The 23,509-nt window shown below is 42.9% G+C and overlaps 2 gene segments (V, D, J or C); both read left to right on the top strand.

The window, feature by feature from the left end:
- Positions 1-12,647: 12,647 nt before the first annotated feature.
- On the top strand, positions 12,648-13,191 carry LOC118559121. The segment is given in 2 exon segments: positions 12,648-12,696; positions 12,800-13,191. Coding segments are annotated over 2 exon segments (438 nt in total).
- Positions 13,192-22,181: 8,990 nt separating this feature from the next.
- Positions 22,182-22,976, top strand: LOC118559125. The segment is given in 2 exon segments: positions 22,182-22,319; positions 22,533-22,976. Coding segments are annotated over 2 exon segments (462 nt in total).
- Positions 22,977-23,509: the final 533 nt, after the last annotated feature.

Below are 23,509 nucleotides of genomic sequence, written 5' to 3'. Positions count from 1 at the left end.
TTGTTCAGACAGCTGTTTTTTTTTTCACACTGATTCACTATTACGGCTGGTAGGCGATAGAAAGAGCGTTGATCTCCACCTCCACGGGCCGTGCAACCAACCATTAAACACGTTTTCCCCATTGTTCACTTCCAATACTGCCTAAGGCGTCATACAACGCAGGTCAACGAAGCGAAACGACTGCCACCCAATATGGCGGACGCGCTGAGTAGTCACGTGAGCGTGACGTCAGCTGAAAACCCCCTATTGAAACAGATACCTTATTTTCGATGTGAGATCAAATGGTCCCACGCAGCGGAAACCTTTCTTTTGGCTTGAGAAAATTGCGTAATTCTTGATGAATTTGATGAACCACTAAAGATCAAAGATCATTTTGGCAGATGCATCCCCTTGAGATATATCCTTCCTTATAAATGCAGTTTGCCGCATCAGAGTCAGTTTAAAACAGTTCCTGTATCGGTCACGTGACTTTCTCATAGCGATATGCGCATCGACACAGATTTTGCTCTATAAGCTCTACGCACGCGCCGACGCATCAGTGTAGCCGGACCCATCACTACCAACCGCTAAAGGCCAGCCACGTGACACAGCTGAATCGTCACATTTGGCCTATTGGCCTGTTGTTTTCTCAGATGAGAGTAGGTTCCCTCTGAGCTCATGTGAAAGATGTGAAAGGGTCTGGAGAAGTGGTGAACTTATGCTGCCTACAACATTGTTCAGCATGACTGGTTTGATGGTGGGTCTGCGTTGGTCTGGGAAGGCAGATCCCTGAAGGGACGTCCAGACCTGTACAGGACAAACTATGGTAACCTGTCATCAGATATCAGGATAAAACCTTCATATCCATTGTTAGACCTTTCACTGATGCAGTTGTTCCTGGTTCCTCTTGGTGCATGATAATGCTCAGCGTCATGTGGCAAGAATATGCAGGTAGTTCTTGGAGGATGAAGGACTTGATCCCAGTCACTAACCTCCACGTTCCTCTGACCTAAATCTAACAGAATATTTCTGGGACATCCTGTTTAGGTCCATCCAACACCACCAGGTTGCACCTCAGTTCAGTATCTGATAGGAGATACTCCAGGCCACCATGCTCATCTCATAAGGAGCATATCCTGATGTTGTCAGGCATGAATACAAGCAGGTGGGAACCAATCAAACTGTCGAAGACCATGTTGAGTTACTGCAATGACATTTCAGTAAACTGGAGTCACAGTCGGGAGTCACAGTCCACATCTTTCCTCACGTTCCTCTTACTAAGGAAACCACTTTCCAGTCTAAAAAACAATACTTCAGGCCTTAGATATTTTCCAAACCTGTATATTCCTCCCTTTTACGCTAAAAGCGTAACACCCCTAAAGAAACCTCTATATACTGAAGTATGTAGACTAAACTCGATATGAAGAGGAAACATAGCAGCATAATATCAAATTAGCAGTAGCAATGAAGTCACAATAATCAAGCTTAACTGTAATAAAAAAAATCGGACAATAGAACAGTGTAAGTAAGGTTAAACATTTGTGCTGATCAACAGTGACACGTATAACATACTCTTATGAAGTGCAGATTACAGTCTATAATATACTTCCAATGAGAGAGAGAGAGAGAGAGAGAGAGAGAGAGAGAGAGAGAGAGAGAGAGAGAGAGAGAGAGAGAGAGAGAGAGAGAGAGAGAGAGAGAGAGAGAGAGAGAGAGAGAGAGAGAGAGAGAGAGAGAGAGAGAGAGAGAACAGGTATGCAAAACATTCATTGCTTTTGCATGGCATCTGTCCAGTTTGATATGGGAGCGAAAAACCCTGTTGTTGGCATTTATTTATGTACTGTTCTCAGGGAAAAAACTCTTCCAAGGACCCCGTCTCCCTCGGGCATCCGTCAGCCGGCCACCTTACTGACCGGCATCAATTGGAAGTCAGTCCTGATACTCGCAATGAAAAAAAAAAAAAAAAAAAAGCAACAGCAACCAAAATTCAGTTTCTTACATGCAATTTAGTTAAAAAGCAGAGCTTTCATCATTTAAACTCACAACATGAATGTCTCACGCACACACATCTCTCTCATCACACTTCCTGAATTATTCCTCTCACCCCACTTTCCCGGGAATTAGTGATTTTTCTAATGGTCCAGATGCCCAATATTCCTTATTTTTTACTGTGCGCACATACAATTTAACTCGTATTTTAATGGACCCATAACAAAAGAAAAGTAAGTGCTTCAGAACAGGCCTACTGTTTAACATTTGATCGGAGGCTCTTTGCAGTTTGGTTTTGTTGAGTACTCTGGTTTAGGAAACAAGGTGAGTTAACTCTTTAAGGCCACACTTTCATTGGATTCCCACACAGATAGTCCAAGAAAATACTTATTTCTCTTCTTCAAGCGCTTACAATTACCAGGGCTCACCCCACAAAACTCCGACAAGCCGTCACCATTGTCTAAAATCACCCTGTCACGGTGATTTTGATTCTAAAAAGTTGTAAAATGTTAGCTAGGAAGGTCAGAGATGGTTTCATTATCTGCAGCCACTCAATGCGTTCCAACGGGACCTGCAATTCAAGCAGCTGGGAGTAAAAAAAACTCATCTAATCGGATTGTTGTGGGTCGTCAATTGTGTTAGAATTCAGCTGCATCTTTTTCTATTTTAAGACAATCCTTTCCCACGTGGGAAAAATGACTGAAAGCAAGCAGAGGAGACCTACTGGTCTCACTCATAAAAAAAAAACAAAAACACTCTTCCCAAATCCAACCTCACAGGCGGTAGTTTTGTCATTAACAAGCAGAGAAAGAGAGAGAGAAATATAAAGCATATACTTACCCTCTGTCTTTCTCCGTGTCTCTGTAGCCCCGGCGCAAGCGGCCACCTTACTCCGGGCTTAACGCCTCGGGAAAAGAATCTCCCTCTTGTTCAAGTTAATAACCGCATCCTCCACCACTTTGTGGGAGATTATTTAACTTATTGACCATTAAAAAAAGAAAGAAGACTTGGGGGACTAAGTTTCCAGTTTCTCTGCTTTCCAACAGGAGAACTTTATTCAAAGTTACACGTTCAACAGCGGTGCAACAGAAAAAGTTCTAGCCATATGCATCCAGACACCTTTTTTATAAGCCGAGTATGTGTGCGCGCTTCAATAGACATTTGTGTGTACACAATTAATGTGTATGTGGAGATCTTGGCTGATGTGCTCTTATTTCTGGGAAGTTCTTAGCTAAAAACAAATCAACAGGCCGATAAATCTTACTGTTTGACAGATATTTGGACAAAACAGGAAAGTAGTGTCAGAGGGTCACTGTCCTCATCTTTCCTCATGTTCCTCTTGCTAAGGAAACCACTTTCCAGTCTAAAAAAAACAATACTTCAGGCCTTAGATATTTTCCAAACCCTACACAAACTGACTGAGTCTAGAGCTGGCAGCACCTTCTGCTGTGTGGCCATGTGAATTACCCACAAATTACAAATCATTTTTGCCCCTTTACCTGCGTGATATTTGTAGTAACATTGAAAGGGAAGGTGTGACTTGTAAAGCTGAATTTGTGACTCGCAGCAGCCGATTTATGTAATTGCAGTCACTGATTCATAGTTGTGTTAAGGAAAAAACTATGATTAAAAATATAGTGTGGGATAATGATACAGGTGTGCAAGTTTATTTTGCAGCAATTGTTTTGGCTCATTTGGAACAAAACTGAGAATGAGAAGAAGAGGTTTGAAATGTGTGACTAAAGTAATACAGTTGTGTACTTGTACTTATGTATCTGAAGAGGTGTAATATTTTTTGGAATTTTGAAAGATTGACAAAAATCTAAAATTACAAATTACTTATTAATTTCTCTCTGTGACTTCAGATTCACAGTTATAATGCACAAATACTTTAGATTTAAAAATACCATCATAGAGCCAGGTTAGGTAAACTAAGCCTTACCAGCAGAACCTGGTTGTTGATCAACAAGTTTAACGGTGACAATCAAAACCGGTTGGTTATAAGGCTTAAAGTTGCTAAAGACCACAATGTTTCAATTTCTGGTCTTTAGCAACATTTCTCTCCTCCTTTAGGACTCAGCTGTGAACAAGTCACTGCAGTCAAGGAGGAAGAGTCCAGTCTAGAAGGCAGTTCTGTTCCTCTGTCCTACAGATACTCCAACACTACAGCTGCTGCTCATCGTTTCTTCTGCTATGAACAACATCCAGGAAAACCAGTTCCTGCTGCACATCTGACCCTCTGACAAGCTGCTGGAAGCCTTTTTCCACTGTTCTAGTCAACCTTTCAGCTCCTCTAGAGGGCGCCATTCTCCAGGAGGCGGGGCTCTCCTTGTGCTCTGGGTTGCAGCATTGTGTCAATAATAAGTGGTGCTGTGAAGAGAACAATTGTCAGACTGAATGTTGAACATCAGCTAGTTTCTCCTGCTGATTTCAACCTTGGTGGACAGATGGATCATTGGCTGTGGATTATTCTGGCTGCTCTTTTCTTTGGTAAGATACAAAGCTCAACATGTTTCCTCTTCAACCACTTGAACACATTACTGAGCTCTACATGAAGAGCTTTAATGTTCATTCTACAGAAAATCACAGCAGATCATTTCTGCTGCCATTTGTTACCTTGTAAAAACACCTGATATGGTTCAAAGTGACAATGATCAGTGAAAATGACATCTATTCTACATGTGATAGAAGTCTTTAAAGCTGCTGATTGTTCTCCTTTAATCAATCATCTTTATTGATTCATCTCTTCCTCTGCATGTTCTGTTCTTCCCCAGAGTGTAAAGGAGACTCAGTGAAGCAGACAGAAGGAGATGTTGTTGCTGCTCAAGGAGAATCACTGACTCTGGCATGTTCTTATGACACCAGCTCTACATCTCCTACATTGTTCTGGTACAAACTAGAAGAAAACAGCTTCCCACAGTACATGCTGAAACAACAGTCATCATATAAAGATAAAGCTCCAGAGTTCAACAACAACAGATTTGATGCTGACATCAACACAGGCGAGAAATCCTTTAATCTGACGATCCAGGATCTCCAGCTGTCAGACTCTGCTGTGTACTACTGTGCTCTGCAGCCCACAGTGACAGGAAACACCAGAACTCTGTACAAGAACCTGCAGTACTCCTCAACATCCACTAGAGGGCCTCATAAATCAGGCTGCAGAACATGAGGTGCAGCTGCAGGAACCAAACTTTAATCTACTCTGGGAGGCAGCAGCACCTTCACTCTGTGCCTCTACAACAGTTTAATGTGGGAGAAGTTGGTGGAAACCAGAGGAACCTCCGGTTAGGATGATCAGAGATCTATCGATCGATATACGTGGGGCGTGATAGGAAAAAATAGGGTCGATAAAAAGTTCGATAGACAGTTTTACTTCCTTGCTACAGTCGGCACGCCGTCACTAAGCGCCGCCCTCTCAAACCACAACACAGAGCATGTGAATATGTAGCAGCAAGTAGCGGCGGAGGAAACGGTCCCAAAACGGGGTTTTACTAGTTCGCCAGCCTGATAGAAATAAACAACAGTGATTTGTAAAACTTGCAAGGAACCGGTAAAAGCAGAGTCTGGTAACGCAACCCACCAGTATTCATCACGTAAGCCGCTCAGCCGCTCACACCCGCAGCAGCGCGAGCTGCGCGGCCCCGCGAGCTGCGCCTCGTCGTCGTCGCTTAACTTCTTCCAAAACAAAGCAGGTATAGCAGCTAAACTGGGCTCCCTTCTTTGTGATAAAATGACAAAGCGTCCAAGCGGCATAAGGACATAACGCATGCAGTAACGTGCTTCATAGTGATGGACATGAAAAACCTGGCTTCAAACTCGCCACTCTTGATCCGCGATATAAAGTTAAGTTATTTTTGTTAAAAAAAAAATCTGTTATGGTTAAAAAAGTTGGTTGAATAAAGATTTAATTGGAATTCTGTGTTTGTGTTCTTTAAATCAAATCATTTAGCAATATCATAAAATGTCCAGGCAGAGCTGCACATAAAATATGGTTTTAAATATTTTCAATAATTATCGATATCGATCAATATGCCTTTTCTTTTTTGATCGATAAGCTTTTTTTCTATATCGCCCAGCCCTATGCCACATACATCTCTATGCATGGGAACAGAGATCCCCCCCGCTCCAAGGTGTCCTGCTTTTCCCAAATGAAAATATGGTCACCCTAAGATAGGAGATAACCTCTGGTCCCAACCAGCAGCTGTGTTGAAGATAAACTAGCATATAATCAGGAGTGTGATTATAGCTCACCATCTTGTGTCCATTTGGGCTGATGAGGTGAGGTCTGAACTCCACTGATCCACCTGCTACAATAATTGATGTCTGTGAGAGTTGCTGCTCTGCAACAAACTGCAGGGAAAAGCTGAAATGATTTGAGGAGCTTTATTCTGAAGAGATCCAACGTGTCTCTGCTGAGTTGATTGAATAGGTGGAACTATTATCTGCTGCAGCATTATTGTTCTCTGTGACGATGCCACAAAGGACTAAAAGTTAGATTAGAGCAGAGATTGTATATTTTAAATTCCCTTCTGACCAACAACTGTGGAGCATTAGCCTGCAGTTCTTTCTCTGAGCAAAACAGCATCTTGTTGTAAGAAAACTAACCATAAAGATGTGGTTTAGATGGCTTTAGAGATAGCGTCCTTGGACTCATATTTTAAAATCTACATTGCTGTAATGCAGTTAAACCTTAAAGGCATTATTTTCTTATCTTAAGGCTCTACCAGTTGGTTTCTTCAGTCAAAGTGGCAACAACAGAACAAAGCATCAATGTCATTGCTAGACAATTTGGTGCTCTGTGAAAGATTTTCTATTACAAACTCTCTACAATTTTCTTACCCTCACACAATAAAACATATTTTTGTCTTTGATGTAATCTTTCATTAATTTTTTTTCCCAAATAAAACAGCTGAGAACAGTTTGATGAATTTCAAACACAATATTAGAACCCTACAGCATTCAAATGTGCCCCAATGTGCTGGCATAGAAGGACGCCTGATTGATTTAAGCTGTAGAATAGTTACTAGTTACTCAGGTTTATGAAGATAACACATTTAGTGTAAAGTAGTGATGGACATCTGAAGCCAGGCTTAGAGGTGTGTACCGAGTAAAAAGGCTGCGTGTCAGACAAAGCCCCCCTTCAAGACTTGTGTGGTCTTGCTATAAACCGCATGATGTGTGCAAATATAATAAATACAGAGAGAAACACACGTAGTAACCCTGAAATAGCAAGCCTACAAAGCTGAAAGAATTATCCTCAAAGGGCTGGTTTCAAATTAAAACCTAGTGAGAAAACAATATTTAAAAATGCTGTCAATATATATGTTCATTTATGTTTAATCCATTACAGAGGTAATGCTAAGTTTGAAAAAATAATATGACAAACCCTGTACCTGCCTCCACAAGAAAGCACTCCCAACACACAATTACCCCAAATATATTTGACGTTTTAGTCCATGCCATAAAATAAAAGACAACCAGTGAGAGCCACCATCAGAGCAGGATTACTTTGGCTGCAAATCATTTTAGGAACTGAAAACAGTTGTCAGAGTTCCATAACACTGAGAATCATGGTTACTGGACAAAACGTTGTGACAGCATTGTTTTCTGAAGTTATTTTAGGGACTAGGCCGTGGTGGTGAAACTGCAGCAGCAGATGTCACTAGAGAGCACTGAATGAAGCATTGGGTAATGATCCTTTAGGTGAAGTAATGAGCTTGAAGGCTTCATTGCTTTGTGAAGCTTCATTTGGCCATCACTGGTGTACCTGGTACATTTTCAGGGTAGCCACCTTTGTGGTCGAAATTACAGAATGGTTTAGTGTTTATCAGGGGTCCAGTCCTCAAGGTCCAGGGTGGTTCTATCAGAACCAGCAGCTTATCTGGTGGATCAGACCAAACTGACCAGTGACCTCTACTGTGTCCATCAATGACCTTTGACCTCCTTTGACCCATTTACCTATTCAGCTCTGTTCCTCTGTTGGACCACTGATGGATCCTGACCTATGCAGACCCAGGAAAAGCCCACATCTTCTGTACCATTCACAGTTTGATACCTTTCCAGCACCTTAAATCAATTTGCCGCCTATATTCTGTTCTCTCTCTCAGCGGACAAGGCCACATTTTCCTCTTGCTCTGCCCCCCCCCCCTCGCTGCCCCTGCTTCTGCTGTGTTTGTCCTTCTGAGCTCTCTCTTCATATCAACCAAACTATGGAAACTATTGATCTGGTTAGCTGATCTCTCAATGCTATTGATCAAATTTTTTCGATGGGAAAACAGTCGAGCGTAGTAGTAGTTAAAAGTCCAAAAGCACTACATGGCCGTAACTCCAACAGGCGCTCGCGGTCAAGTACTGATCGGCTGGGTAAATGAGAGATTTCTAGCGAGTTTAGAGAGTTGGTCGGAGCTGTACGCATAGCAGCTGCTCGGGGGCGCCGCAGGAAGTAGACCGGGCAGAGATGGCATTCATCCCACTTTGGATGGTGCAGCTCTTCTTTCTAGGAATCTGACCGGATAGCAGCAGCTATCTTTTATAAATTGGTTAAAAGTTTTATAAAGTTTTCCTACAGCCTGTGTCAGGACAAATAATCAAACATCTTCCAGCTTTTATCTCCAGAAGGGCACTAGGCAAGGATGCCCGCTTTCCCCCTCACTTTTTGCCATTTTTATAGCACCTCTAGCAGCAACAATTAGACAAACAAATGTTATCAAAGGTATAAAATGCATGAAAATAGAGCATAAGATTAGTCTTTATGCTGATGATGTATTTCTCTATCTCCAGCACTCAAACTCTTCCCTTTCTCAAGTAATTAGATTACTAGAATCTTTCTCAAAGGTTTCAGATTACTCTATAAACTGGTCTAAATCTACGGTACTGCCAATTAATTGCTTTTTCAGAACCTCCTAGATTTAGACTTACAATCAGGAAATATTAAATATTCAGGTATTACTGTGTCGTCTAAACTAGCGGATTTAGTAAAATTTAACCACATCCCCCTTTTAAAACAGATAGAGGACATTGAAAGATGGAAATTGCTTCCAATTTCACTCATGGGTAGAGTAGCTTCGATTAAAATGATGGTCTTACCTAGAATTAATTACTTATTTTCAATGATCCCCAATAAACCATCATCTGACTGGTTTAAATCTCTAGACTTTTCTATCTCTAAATTTATTTGGAAAGATCCCCCACCCCCGTATCAGCTTAAAGACACTACAGAAAATAATGATAGAGGGGGACTAGATCTGCCTAAATTCCATAACTATTACTTAGCAAATAGGCTACAATATATCACTAAATGGATAAAACATAATCCTTTGGACGAGCCCTGGATAGACATAGAACAGAAAATATGCAATAATATCACAATTTCAGATTTGCCGTTTATTAGCTCAAATATAATACGGCATACATGCTTTAAAAATATTAACATTAGCTCCACTATGACAGCATGGTGGGAGTTTCTTAAAATTACAAAGTCATCTCTTATCCCATGCAGTCGGACACCCATCTGGAATAACCCTGACATCCTACAAAATAATAATATGATAAAAATGTACATACTGGAAGAATAAAGGTATTGAATATCTGGAAAATTTACTTGACGGAACCGAGTTTATCACTTTTGCCAAACTAAATATGCAATATGGCATTAGTAAAAATAAATTTTTAGAATATGAACAAATTAAATATAAAATTAGAAAAAAATTAAGCATAATAAAGGTGGTTTACAAATCCCAACAAATATATTAGAGATTCTAGATTTAACCCCCCCCCCCCCAAACTACTGTCTAAATCATACAGGACACTGACTAAAATAGATGATTCGATATCTCTTCCTATTATGAAATGGGAAGAGGATCTATCAGTCAGCTTTGAACAAAACCTCTGGGCTCAGATATGTATAAGAACTTTCAAATTGACTAGAAACACCAACTTACAACTAATACAATACAAATATTCAAGATGGGTCTGGCACAATCTAATATCTGTCCACACTGCATAGGCAATCATCCTGATAATTATATTCATGCATTATGGTTATGCACACCAGTCCAGAGGTTCTGAGCACAGATATGTAAGGACTTATCAAAGTGCCTGAGTTGTAAAATTTCACCTTTGTCATCGGTTTGCTTGCTGGGTAACTTTGAGGAAAGCCCTCTGGACAAAAAATAGTTTGCATGGTTTTCACTGCATTTTGTATCGCAAAGAAAACTATCCTCATGAATTGGAAAAGTAAGGAAGATCTCAGTATCAATCAGTATAGAGATCTTTTGTTGGATCGTATTAATCTTGAGACAGCATCTGCATCCACATCTGATCGATTTCTCTGGCTCCTTTGATCAGCACCATCACTTAGTGGAATGGGGGGCGGTGGGTTGCTTCCTGCAGGGCGCAGTGGCTGGGTGGAGGGGTTCCTGGGACTCTGGGGGTACTCGGAGTGGGGCGCTTGGTGGGTCTGACCCCGGGGCCTGTTTACCCCATCTGGAAGGGGCTTGGGAGGCCTAGGGGCGTCCTACAGCGGCCGCTTGCGGCGCTCTTGGGGAGTTCCGCGGTGACGGACGTGGGTTACTGACCTGGTAGCTGTGCTGCTGCTGGGTGGGTCCCTGGGGTGTGCACCCCTCAGGCGGGGGCCCCAGTGGGGCCTCGGGGGTTTGGGTTCTGGGGGGTATGCCGCTTAGGATCTGGGCCAGCGCGCGCCCGGGTGTCTGCCCCTGCACGGGGCCTCTGGTGTGCTGGGGGGCCTTTCTTTTTGGGTTGGCACTCTGCTACGGGTGGGAGGAAAGGGAGGAGGAGTAGGGACTAACCCAGCCTGGATATCTATTGTTGTATGTATGGTGAGTTGTTTGAATGTTAGTGTTGGGGAGGGGTTACATCTACGAGTGGGATGTGTGTGTGTGTGTGTGGATGTGGACGTTTCAGTGGGCTTTGTGTCCGCCCCCCTGTCTTGGTCCTGGTTCGTGCCGTCTCCCGGTGCGGGTTTCACCTGGGGGGTGGGGTTGTGGATGGCTCGTCCCCCATTTTATTTATTTATTATTTTTTTTGGGGGGAAAGCCAGGAGGCTTGGTGGGTGGGCTGGGGGGGGTGGGGGGGGGTTGGAGGTGTTGGTCCTGGTGGGTGGTTGGCTCACGGGCCCTTACGCCTCTCCCTGGCCCCCGGGCTATGGTGATGCCGCTGGCGGGGCCCCCTTCTCCGGGTGGGCTTTCGGAGCAGGGGTGCTTGTTGGAGTCAGTAGGGGAGCTGGCTCCCTGGGACTGCAGTAGGCTCCCCAGTCCTTTTCTCCCCATCCCCGGACTCCTCCCTCTGCCTGCTCCATCACGCTGCCACACATGTTATTATCATTATCATGCATTTTAGACACTTTCACTCCAAACATTTTCACAACGCACATACATGTAGGCCATGGTATGGGGGGGGGGGGGGGGGGGGGTTGAAGAGGTCTGGAGTGGGCTTATGTTGTGTGAGCCTCGCCTCGAATGGATCCCTTCACCTCCTCTCCCATTTAGAAATTGAGGGTTCAGGCAAGTTGCTGGAGGGGGTGCGCTGGCACCAGCTACCTTCCAGAGGGGGGTGGACAGTGCCGGGCATTCCCTTCGGTGCTCCCAGTTTTAAACACACTTGAGCACAACATGCAACAACACAACATCAGAGCGGGCGTAGGGAGGATTGGGGTCTTTTCCACACCCCCGTTCTTCGATTGCAGCACAGAGTCTGGGGCCTGGAGGAGGAGCGGGCCACCGGGTCCAGGGTCTTGGCGGGGGGTTGCTGTGGGGCCCGGGTGGATAGAATATAGGAATTTTTTTTTGACCAATCTGTATAATTTGACCCAATCTGTATAATCTGATTGATTTTGACTTTGTAAGGTGCCTTGAGATGACATGTTTAATGAATTGGCGCTATATAAATAAAATTGGATTGAATTTTTCAGGAATTGTTGTATGAGCTCATGATCTTTAGGTGATTCATCAAGACACTGGTGAGGATGTCAGGAAAGTGCGTCTGCATCTATATTTTGTTTCCAAAATACAGGAATTTAAACGAGTATGTAGAGAGTGCAGCTAACCAGCGGTGACCAGTAGCATCCAGCTTGGCGGAGATGAGTATGGAGGTTAAGGGATTACTATCTGTCACAACGGTAAATGTGGCTCCATACAGGTAATCCTGGAACTTGTCGGCAACACTCCATTTTAATGCCAAAAATTCCAGTTTGTGGGCTGGGTAGTGGCTTTCACTCTGCGACAGGCCTCAGCTTGCATAAGCAATCACTCTCAGCCTTCCTTCCTGTTCCTGATAGAGTGCAGCTCCTAGTCCTGTTTTACGCTAGTACGACAGGACTAGGAGTTAACTGTCGAGAGTTGGTCAGAGCTGTACGCACAGCCGCTGCCTCGGGGGGCGCCGCCGATGGCCAATAGGGGGAAAAAAATAAATAAGAGTTCAAACCACTGCATTATTGGGCTGTATAATATTTATATATTTATATTTATTTATAATATTTCATTTACTCCACTGAAATAAAAACTTTGTTTCCACCAGAAACCAGAAGAAGCTGTGAGGCTGTTAAGCAGGAGGAAGAGGAGCTGAGAGCTTCAGGGAGGAGCTGAGCTGTTACTGAACTATAGAAGAGACACAAACTTCCACATTCAACCCAGTTCACCACACCAACATCAACTCTGCTCATCATGGACTACTATGGACTTTCTCTGATCGTTGCCTCACTTCTAACAGGTCAGATTCAGTCTTTAGGAAATGATTTTGTGAAAGTGGATTTAGATTTAACTTCATCTAAAGATTTTTCTGATGATAATCTGACATTTCTCTCTTCCTTTAGGAGTCGGCTGTAAAGAACTGAAAGCAGTCAAAGATGAAGAGTCCAGTCTAGAAGGCAGCTCTGTTACTCTGTCCTACAGATACTCCGAACAAGCAGTTGGCACTGATTATTTCTTCTGGTATCGACAAAATCCAGGAAAACCTCCAGAGTTCCTGATCTCTCACACAGGAACAGGAGGAGAAATATCTCAGCCGGTTCCTGGCCTGTCCTTTAAAGTGAGTGAAGATAAAACCCAGATGGACCTGCTGATCTCCTCTGCTGCAGTGACAGACTCTGCTGTGTACTACTGTGCTGTGAAGCCCACAGTGACAGGAAACAGCAGAACTCTGTACAAGAACATGCAGTACTCCACAACATCCACTAGAGGGCCTCACACACTGTTCAACCACTGATTGTTGAGTCCTTGGACTGATGACAAAGACAACAGAGACATGAAGCAGTAAAGATCAGAGACAGAGCTGCTGTGGAAGCAGGAAACTCTTTGATTGGTTGAGTAGAAGTGGCCCCGCCCACTGAACTTCAGCTCCTCCAATGACATTATGTCTTCCTCCTGCAGTGGAGGAACATTGTTCATCTGCTGTGTGGCTTTCAGAGCTCCACAGACATGTTGCTTTACCTCTTTTTGCTTCTATCTCACATTAGAGGTGAGTTGAAGTTAAATTAGGAGACGGTCTGAAAATCTGTGATAAACTGTCTGTCTGACTATTCTGCAGTGGCGCTGACCTTGGTGCTGAAGAGTCTGTTTGACTCTTGTTAAATCAAAAAATTGAATTAAATATTGAAAGTTGTTGGAGTATTCTGCGACTTACTTAGTTTTATTCTTACTATTTGTAAGTTTTTTTTATCTCCTCATGTTCTACATTTCTCATGAGTGCTTTAGTTCAGCATTGAAGTTTTTTGTCTCTCGTTGATGCCTATTTGAAGTAAATAATTTTCACCTATAATTAAAGCACGTCAAAAAATAATCCTATCTTACTCCTTTTGACTGAACAAAATGTGATCAATTCCTGCATCAGAATTTACTTTGTCTTTATTCTTTTTTTACGTCTCCTGCCTGGCAATGAAGTATTAAAAATATCTGTCTTAATCCCAAAGACAACCCAACAGATTTTACCTTCACAAGTGGAGCATTATTGCTTCCACCACAGGGCTTGGCTTGATATATATATATATATATATATATATATATATATATATATATATATATATATATATATATATATATATATATATATATGCATATATATATAAATAGATATATATATATATGCATATATATATAAATATATATATATATATATATATATATATATATATTATATATATATATCTATATATATATATATCTATATATATATATAAATAGATATATATGCATATATATATATTGTTCTATGATTATTTCAAATTCAATGGACACATGTACCTCCCCCCCCGTGCCCCCACATGCAAACACTCTTAACCATACATTGAAAAAAGGATGTTGTACACATGCATGTTGTTGCCACACACATCCTCTACTCCTAGGTCCAGGTACAGGCACCCCAGAGGGGTATGCAAACCCCAGAGCTGGGAGGTGAACCCAATCATCAGGATCGGGGGTTCACCATCCAAACCCAACAGTCCCCAGAAGCCAACCTACCTGATCCATACTCTGGCCCAAACCCCCACCCCAATCCCAGCCTAGATGATCCACAGTCCATCCACCCAGAGATGGGGCCAACATGAACCGAACGGGCCAGCAAACCAGAGCCCACCCCATGAACACGGAGGTGCTGCCTCCCCACACCGTGCCCTCCATTCTTCCTGCCCCATATTCCAGGGAGAGCAGGAGTGCCAGCCCCAACTACATCACATCCAGGGGAAATTAAGACAGCCGATCTTCTAGGGCAGACATAGGAAGGCCAGTTCGGATAGCAATTGTTTTAGCGTAGGCAGACTCTTTTTTGTGTCTGCCTTAAAGTCTTGCTAGTGCCTCTCAAATCACAAATCCAAGCAGCCAAATTTGTAGTCATTCTGCCAAAGCTGAGCTTCTAATTTCTTCAAGATCTATTCCATCCCACCAGCGAGTTCAGGAACCACAGCTGGCCTGCAGTTCTGCTGACTCCATCTGAGTGTTAGTAGCACGATATACCCCTCAGATAGAGCAGGTAGCCTTGATATGGGCCGAAGCAATTGCTGACGTTTTTGGAATTCCTCGATACTCCAGGTAAACATCATCTCCAGAAGCAGAAATCCTGTTATTATCACTCCAATTTTGTACGCGTTTTCAACATCCTACAGATGTTGTCTGACAATATGGACAGACACATGATCCTCCTCCCAGGAGTCCACCATGTGTTCCTCTGCAAATGTCTGACTCAGGTACAGGGGGGGGGGGTTCTCCTTCACATCTCCTTCCACATATTTCCACAGGACTGATCAACTCAGGTGTTTAAATTCCCAGGTGGACATCCAACCTGAAGCTCTGAGGAAACATCTGAGCTCAGGTTCAGCAGTGTGCTGTATCATCTGTGTGGGTTCATCTGATCAGGACTTTTTAGAGAAACTCTAGAGGAGTTCTAGAGGAATTCCTTAAATATGCTCTCATTTATCTTCCAGAGCCTTTTGTTTCTCTGATGTCGGTCATATTTTAGAACAAGCAAACATCTGATCCTCTCTGAAACAGGAGCTACAGAGGAAGCTGGTGGACTTGAAGACAGCCACAGAGTGAATAGAACCAGAGCTCAGGCAGAGGAGGAGCTTCATTCTGAAAAGCTGTGTTGGAGCTGAAGAGCTGCTGTGTTCTCTCTGTTCTTCAGTCTCTACCAGAGAAAATGATGTTCCTGCTGTTCCTCTGGATGACGATCATCTCCTTTCAACCAGGTCAGTCATCTAAAGATGTAGGCAGGTGGAAAAGGAGACGGTAGACGTGAAAGCATTGGGAGCTTTGAGTTTGTTCACCTTTAGAAGACTAAACTAAGATTAAAGGTAGAGAAGTCAAGTCCAAAGGTTCTGCTGAAATCCATCTGTGTTGTTTTCAGGATCCTCTGAGGATTTACTGACACAAATGAAAGATGATCTGCTGGGTTTGGAAGGAGACAACGTGACGCTCTCCTGCAACTATTCAGGAACTGTAAACCTTCTCCTCTGGTACCGACAGACGTCCAGTTCATCTCCACAGCTGGTCGTCTCAGGATATTCAGACACAGAAGGAAGGTTGTCTTTGAAACATGAGACACAATCAAAGAAGTTTCATCTGCTGATCTCCTCTGCTGCAGTGACAGACTCTGCTGTGTACTACTGTGCTCTGCAGCCCACAGTGACAGGAAACAGCAGAACTCTGTACAAGAACCTGCAGTACTCCACAACATCCACTAGAGGGCCTCATAAATCAGGCTGCAGGAACACGACGTGCAGCTTATCTAAAAAACTTTACAGTTTTTTATAGCATTTTAGGCACAGTTTTGATCACAGTTAGAACAGCTGCACACCCAGATTCCTAAAGTCAGATCATTAGCAAAAGGAAATTATTTTATAGAGTATATATTGTCAAGAGAGCGAATATACATTATTTTAAATGTTCCTTTTGAAGACTTCCTAATCTCTAAAACTGTATTCCACTGAAACAAACATCTCAAATGATTTGTACACCTGTGATACATACATGCGTACATAGTCATCATCACAACTTTCATAAAAGAAGAAATACTTTCATCTTTTGAGCACATTGTACTGCATCAAATCAGTCAGTGAGTACAATGGTAATAATACATTAACCCTTATCGGATTATAAGGCACACCATCAATTTTTGAGAAAATGTAAAGATTTTAAGTCCGTTTTATAGTCAGAAAAAAGCGGTACATATAATAAGTGTGATTATAGCTCACCATCTTGTGTCCATTTGGGCTGATGAGGTGAGGTCTGAACTCCACTGATCCACCTGCTACAATAATTGATGTCTGTGAGAGTTGCTGCTCTGCAACAAACTGCAGGGAAACGCTGAAATGATTTGAGGAGCTTTATTCTGAAGAGATCCAACGTGTCTCTGCTGAGCTGATTGAATAGGTGGAACTATTATCTGCTGCAGCATTATTGTTCTCTGTCTCTGTGTTAAGACGTGCTTAAAGAATCTGAGCAGCTTGAGAGATAGCATCGTTGGACGCACATTTTAAAAGTTCCACAGCGGTAATGCAGCTAATGTCAGGTATGTGGGTCAGGTCAGCCATGGTGTGTATGTTCTTCTTACCTGTTTCCTGCAGAGCGCGACAGGAGGACACCAGCTAGTAGGTGTTCCCAATCTACTGCTGGTTAGGATTATTTAAGGCGGCTGGAGACATCTGGAAGAAGTCAGAGCATTACCTCTCCTTAGCGGTACCTGACCTCATCTCAGCTCCTGGTTGTTCTCGTCTTTGTGTTATTACTGCTCACTGATCCTGACTTATTATTCCATGGATCCATTCCTGTTCCTGCTCACTTCCTGTCCTCCTACTTCTGAGTCACTGTGTCCTGGTTCTCTGATCCAGCTCGCTTATTACCACTCCACTGCTTGTTCTCTCCATCCTGATTCTCTGGCAAGTCAGAATCCCCTGAGTCTTCCTGGATGTCTGACCGGGCCGGTGCTCCTCCTCCCCCAGCATCCTGTTCCATCGAGACTGTCCATCCATCCATCCATCCATCCATCCATCCATCCTTCCATCCATCCATCCATCCATCATCCATCCATCCATCCATCCATCCATCCATCCATCATCCATCCATCCATCCATCCATCCATCCATCCATCATCCATCATCCATCCATCCATCCATCCATCCATCCATCCATCCATCCATCCATCCATCCATCATCCATCCATCCATCCATCCATCCATCCTTCCATCCATCCATCCATCATCCATCCATCCATCCATCCATCCATCCATCCATCCATCCATCCATCCATCCTTCCATCCATCCATCCATCCATCCATCCATCCATCCATCATCCATCCATCCATCCATCATCCATCCATCCATCCATCCATCATCCATCCATCCATCCATCCATCCATCCATCCATCCATCCATCCTTCCATCCATCCATCCATCCATCCATCCATCCATCCATCCATCCGTCCGTCAACATCTGCTCTCAGTTTCACTAGCCAGCGGTTTACCAGTGCCCTCCTCCTTCTCTCTCCACACAGTCCATGACCAGAGCCTTTTCTCATTAATTAAATCAATAATCAGTTTCTTGTGTATTCCTTCTACTGTGTTTGTTGCTTCCAAGTCGTTATGAAAAAGCCAGTTGTTACAGTTATAATCTTACCAGTAATGCTGAAAAACTGGTCCATGCATTTGTTACTTCAAGGCTGGACTATTGTAATTCTTTACTATCAGGAAGTCCACAAAATGCAGTTCAAAGCCTTCAGCTGATCCAAAATGCTGCAGCAAGAGTTCTGATGAAAATCAACAAGAGGGATCATATTTCTCCAATTTTAGCTTCCCTTCATTGGCTTCCTGTTAAATCAAGAATAGAATTTAAAATTCTTCTTCTAACGTATAAAGCCCTTAATAATCAAGCTCCATCATATATCAGAGCTCTGATTACCCCGTATGTTCCTAACAGAGCACTTCGCTCTCAGACTGCAGGTCTGCTGGTGGTTCCTAGAGTCTCTAAAAGTAGAATGGGAGGCAGATCCTTTAGCTATCAGGCTCCTCTCCTGTGGAACCAACTCCCAGTTTTGGTCCGTGAGGCAGACACCCTGTCTACTTTTAAGACTAATCTTAAAACTTTTCTTTTTGACAAAAATTATAACTAGTGACTCATGTTACTCTCAGCCACATTTATAGTTTTACTGCTATAGGCTTAGGTTACTGGAGTATATCAGGATCTAATTTTCTCACTATATTGAGTTCTACTGTTCTTCAATTATGCATTATGTGTTGTCATTTCTGCTTTAACTTTCTGTTCTCTCTCTTTTCTCTTCATAGTAGGTACACCTGGTCTGGCGTTCTGTTAACTGTGACATCATCCAGAGAAGACGGCTCACCCGCTACTACCATCTAATGTAGAACAGATTACTAGATCAATGTGTGCTTCTGTGCTTTTTTGTCTCTCTTGTTGTGTCTCTGCTCTGTCTTCTGTAACCCCAGTCGGTCGAGGCAGATGACCGTTCATACTGAGCCCGGTTCTGCCGGAGGTTTTTTTTCCCGTTAATGGGTGGTTTTTCTTCCCACTGTCGCTTCATGCTTGCTCAGTATGAGGGATTGCAGCAAAGCCATGTACAATGCAGATGACTCTTCCTGTGGCTCTACGGTTCCCCAGGAGTGAATGCTGCTTGTCGGGACTTTGATGCAACCAACTGGTTTCCTTATATAGGACATTTTTGACCAATCTGTATAATCTGACCCAATCTGTATAATATGATTGAACTTGACTTTGTAAAGTGCCTTGAGATGACATGTTTCATGATTTGGCGCTATATAAATAAAATTGAATTGAATTGAATTGAAAACACAGAATGATTTTGACAAGCAAGGACCGAGCCACAAAGATGAGATTAAAGATTCATTGAAGGAAGGGGTTGAGGATGAAGAGGAAGAGAGGATAGGATCATCCAGGGACAGAGGTGTGCACAGACATTTTGGGGGCCAGGTGCTCTAGCTGAAAAAAAGAGCACCTTGTGCAGCACATGAACATTATGTTGGCTTAGAGATGGAGATGGATGAAGAGAACTATCTCTATAGTTGTGCTGTGATAGGCTTAGGCTGCTGGAGGACATCAGGGTGTAATTTTCTCACTCTACTGATTTCTACTGTTCTCCAGTTTTGCATTGTATTACATTGAAATGACTGTCGTCATTTCAGCTTTTAACTTTTTGCTCTCTCTCTTTTTCTTCATAGTAGGTACACCTGGTCTGGCGTTCTGTTAACTGTGACATCATCCAGAGAAGACGGCTCACCCGCTACTTCCATCTAATGTAGAACAGATTACTAGATCAATGTGTGCTTCTGTGCTTTTTTGTCTCTCTTGTTGTATCTCTGTTCTGTCTTCTGTAACCCCAGTCGGTCGAGGCAGATGACCGTTCATACTGAGCCTGGTTCTGCCTGAGGTTTTCCTTCCCGTTAATGGGGAGTTTTTCTTCCCACTGTCGCTTCATGCATGCTCAGTATGAGGGATTGCTGCAAAGCCATGTACAATGCAGATGACTCTCCCTGTGGCTCTACGGTTCCCCAGGAGTGAATGCTGCTTGTCGGGACTTTGATGCAATCAACTGGTTCCCTTATATAGGACATTTTTGACCAATCTGTATATTCTGACTGATTTTGACTTTGTAAAGTGCCTCGAGATGACATGTTTCATGAATTGGCGCTGTATAAATAAAATTGAATTGAATTGAATTGAAGGGGAAGAGAGGATTGGATCATCTGGGAAGAATTGCCTGAAGGCTCAGGAGGATGAGACTCAGTAACGGCTTATTGTCGAGTCCACTTAGTACCTCCCAGATGAACCTGCATCAAAGAGACGAGAATAAAAGGATGAGGAACTGAGAATGAGGGTGAAGGGATGAAAAGGGATCAGGTGAGAGAATGTGACAGACTGAGAATGTTAGGTGAACTGAGTATAAATACACTGCTGGGTAGTTAGAGGTGGGGAAGAGAAGTGACCTTGCTCCTGAACCCAAGTTAACGTTTGTTACAAGCAGCCAATTACCACTGTGTCTGCTCTGAAAGCAACATGAAGCCAGACAACCAGAAACATCCATAGAAAAACCAGACTGAGCGTTCCCAGAGAAGTCTCTCAGAAATTGATTCTTTATGCTCTCAAATCTAGCTGGAGGTATTTTCTGTCACTTCCAGTCATGCAGAGCCATTCCGTTACTTGTTAATGCCCTAGTTTAACATTAACAATGTAACTTCATTTCTCTTCTTGAACTTTATTCATTTCCAACTTTAATATTTCTAACTTTTTCTATTTCAATATCTGCATTTATCTCTTTTGGTCATGGAAACAAATATAACCATCGTGGGCTAGCAGACTCAAATCAACTGAAAAGGAATAAGGAAAACAACAAGAACCTTTTAAAGGTGAGTGGACTTCCAGGAGTTTTTAAAGTCTAGTTTCAGCATTAACAGAAACAGCAGTTAGATCACTTTATCTTTAACTCCCCTTTGTGTTCTGTCTGTAAATACGATGGACAGCAGGTTTAACATGTCCTTAAATAATCTTTGAGATCTGCCAGCGCCATATTTACATAGAGCAACACCTTTGAGCTTTTTAGATGAGCAGGCCACCTGTGAGAAAGACCTCCATAATTCCTGACCTTCCTCTCCTCCTTACTTGCTTCTCTTCATCAGTTTTCTTCCTCTCCATGGTTCCTCCATCTGTCATGGCGACTCTGTGAGGAAACAAACAAACAAACAAACCCCTGAAAGAAAATGTTTCCAACAAATTAGAGGCACATCAACATGGTGAAACTCTTGACTTCAACAAAAAATTGTCATCTTTGGGACTCCCTGATCAGTTGCTCCAACATGATAATATGGATCAAACACAATGTCTGTCAGTCATATCAGCTCTTTTCCTCCCATCCTGAAGGAAAAACCTTCTGTATTCATGTTCCAGGGTGGGAAGATCTGGACTAAACATCCTTCTGCTCACAGTTCATAGGTCTGATGGAAACTCAGAGAAGGGGAGGGGGGGATGACCTAGTAGTTAGAGAGCAGGTTGCTTGTGTCCTGGAGAGACTACAAGGTTCCGGGTTCGACCCCCACAGACTGCCACTCTTGGTCTCTGACTGATCACCATGGACACAAACTGGGATGCCCTGGGTATTCTGGTAGATTTCTATCAGAATCAGCAGTCTGAACTACGTTAGCTTGTCTGGTGGATCAGACCAAACTGACCAGCCTTCTCTCTCGTGTCCATCAATAAATTTGACCTCCTTTGACCCATTTACCTATTCAGCTCTGTTCCTCTGTTGGACCACTGATGGATCCTGACCTATGCAGACCCAAGAAAAGCCCACATCACCTGTTGTTCTGCTAATATTCTGACCATCACAGTTTGATTTCTTTCCTACACCCTCAGATCAATTTGCTGCCCATTTTCCAGCTTTTATTGCCTAAACTAGAATCTAGATTTGTTCACTTGCTGCACTAAGAGGTACCATGATCCAAAGATCATCAACGCTATTTACCTTCACATTTTGGTGGTCATAACATTATGCCTGATCCATGCAGGCACCAGTTAAGAGGCACCAAACAGATTTTTCAGTTTATCTGTATAATTAAGAGTTCAAACCAGCTCCTTATTGGGATTTATATTATTTAACTTTCTCCATTGACATAAAAACTTTATTTCCTCCAGAAACCAGAAGAAGCTGTGAGGCTGTTAAGCAGGAGGAAGAGGAGCTTCAGGGAGGAGCTGAGCTGTTACTGAACTATAGAAGAGACACAAACTTCCACATTCAACCCAGTTCACCACACCAACATCAACTCTGCTCATCATGGACTATTATGGACTTTCTCTGATCGTTGCCTCACTTCTAACAGGTCAGATTCAGTCTTTAGGAAATTATTTAGTGGAAGTGGTTTTAGATTTAACTCCATCTACTTACCTACTTTGACACCTTCTTCTGACTTTTGACTATTGAGCCGATGGGACAAGTGAATTTCTCCACTGTGAGATCAATAAAGCTTATCTTATCTTATCTTACCATCTAAAGATTTATCTGATAATAATCTGACATTTCTCTTTTCTTTTAGGAGTCGGCTGTAAAGAACTGACAGCAGTCAAAGATGAAGAGTCCGGTCTAGAAGGCAGCTCTGTTACTCTGTCCTACAGATACTCCAAGCAAGGAGCTATAGATGATTATTTCTTCTGGTATCGACAATATCAAGGAAAACCTCCAGAGTTCCTGATCTCTCACTCAGGAACAGGAAGAGAAATATCTCAGCCGGTTCCTGGTCTGTCCTTTAAAGTGAGTGAAGATAAAACCCAGATGGACCTGCTGATCTCCTCTGCTGCAGTGACAGACTCTGCTGTGTACTACTGTGCTGTGCAGCCCACAGTGACAGGAAACAGCAGAACTCTGTACAAGAACCTGCAGTACTCCACAACATCCACTAGAGGGCCTCACAGGCTGCTCCACCTCTGGTTTGTCAGGATTCAGTCTGATTGAGCTGCTGAGAGAAAGCAGACATCAGAGGCTTTGCTGAATCATTGAACAGTTTGGATCAGAAAGGAGGAGGATGGTTGCTCCATGATGGAGGTGCAGCCTGTGCAGAACAGAGCATCATTCCCGATGAAAATAAAAAGTATTCACTCCCCTTGTTTATTTCACCACCTTATAAATGAAATGATGGTCAATAAATTCTGGTGTTTTTGACAAGAGTTGCAAACAAAGACAGCTCTGTCAGGTTTTTCAGGGATCAGAGGTGAGCAGCTTTTAACAGGCCATAGATTCACAGCCTGAGATAGATCTGGGCTTTGACTAGGCCACTCCAGATCATCCCCCTTGTCTTTGAACCACTTTGGTTCAGCTTCTCTGGATGCTTGGTGGTGTTGTCTTTCTGGAAAATCAATGTCTTCCCAGATGGTAGATCTCAGATTATCCTCCAGGATTCAGATCAGATATTTTTCTTCTAAATGTTCTGCTCTACCTTTTCTAGTCCCTCAGGGCTTTCTGCTGAGATGTCTAGTTAAAGTTTTCCTTGTTCAGGATGAACACAGTGGAGTCTCT

Source organism: Fundulus heteroclitus, unplaced genomic scaffold (genome assembly GCF_011125445.2).
Source record: "Fundulus heteroclitus isolate FHET01 unplaced genomic scaffold, MU-UCD_Fhet_4.1 scaffold_230, whole genome shotgun sequence".
Taxonomy (NCBI): domain Eukaryota; kingdom Metazoa; phylum Chordata; class Actinopteri; order Cyprinodontiformes; family Fundulidae; genus Fundulus; species Fundulus heteroclitus.
Note: the sequence above shows the minus strand (reverse complement) of the source record. Positions and strands in the feature narration are given on the sequence as shown.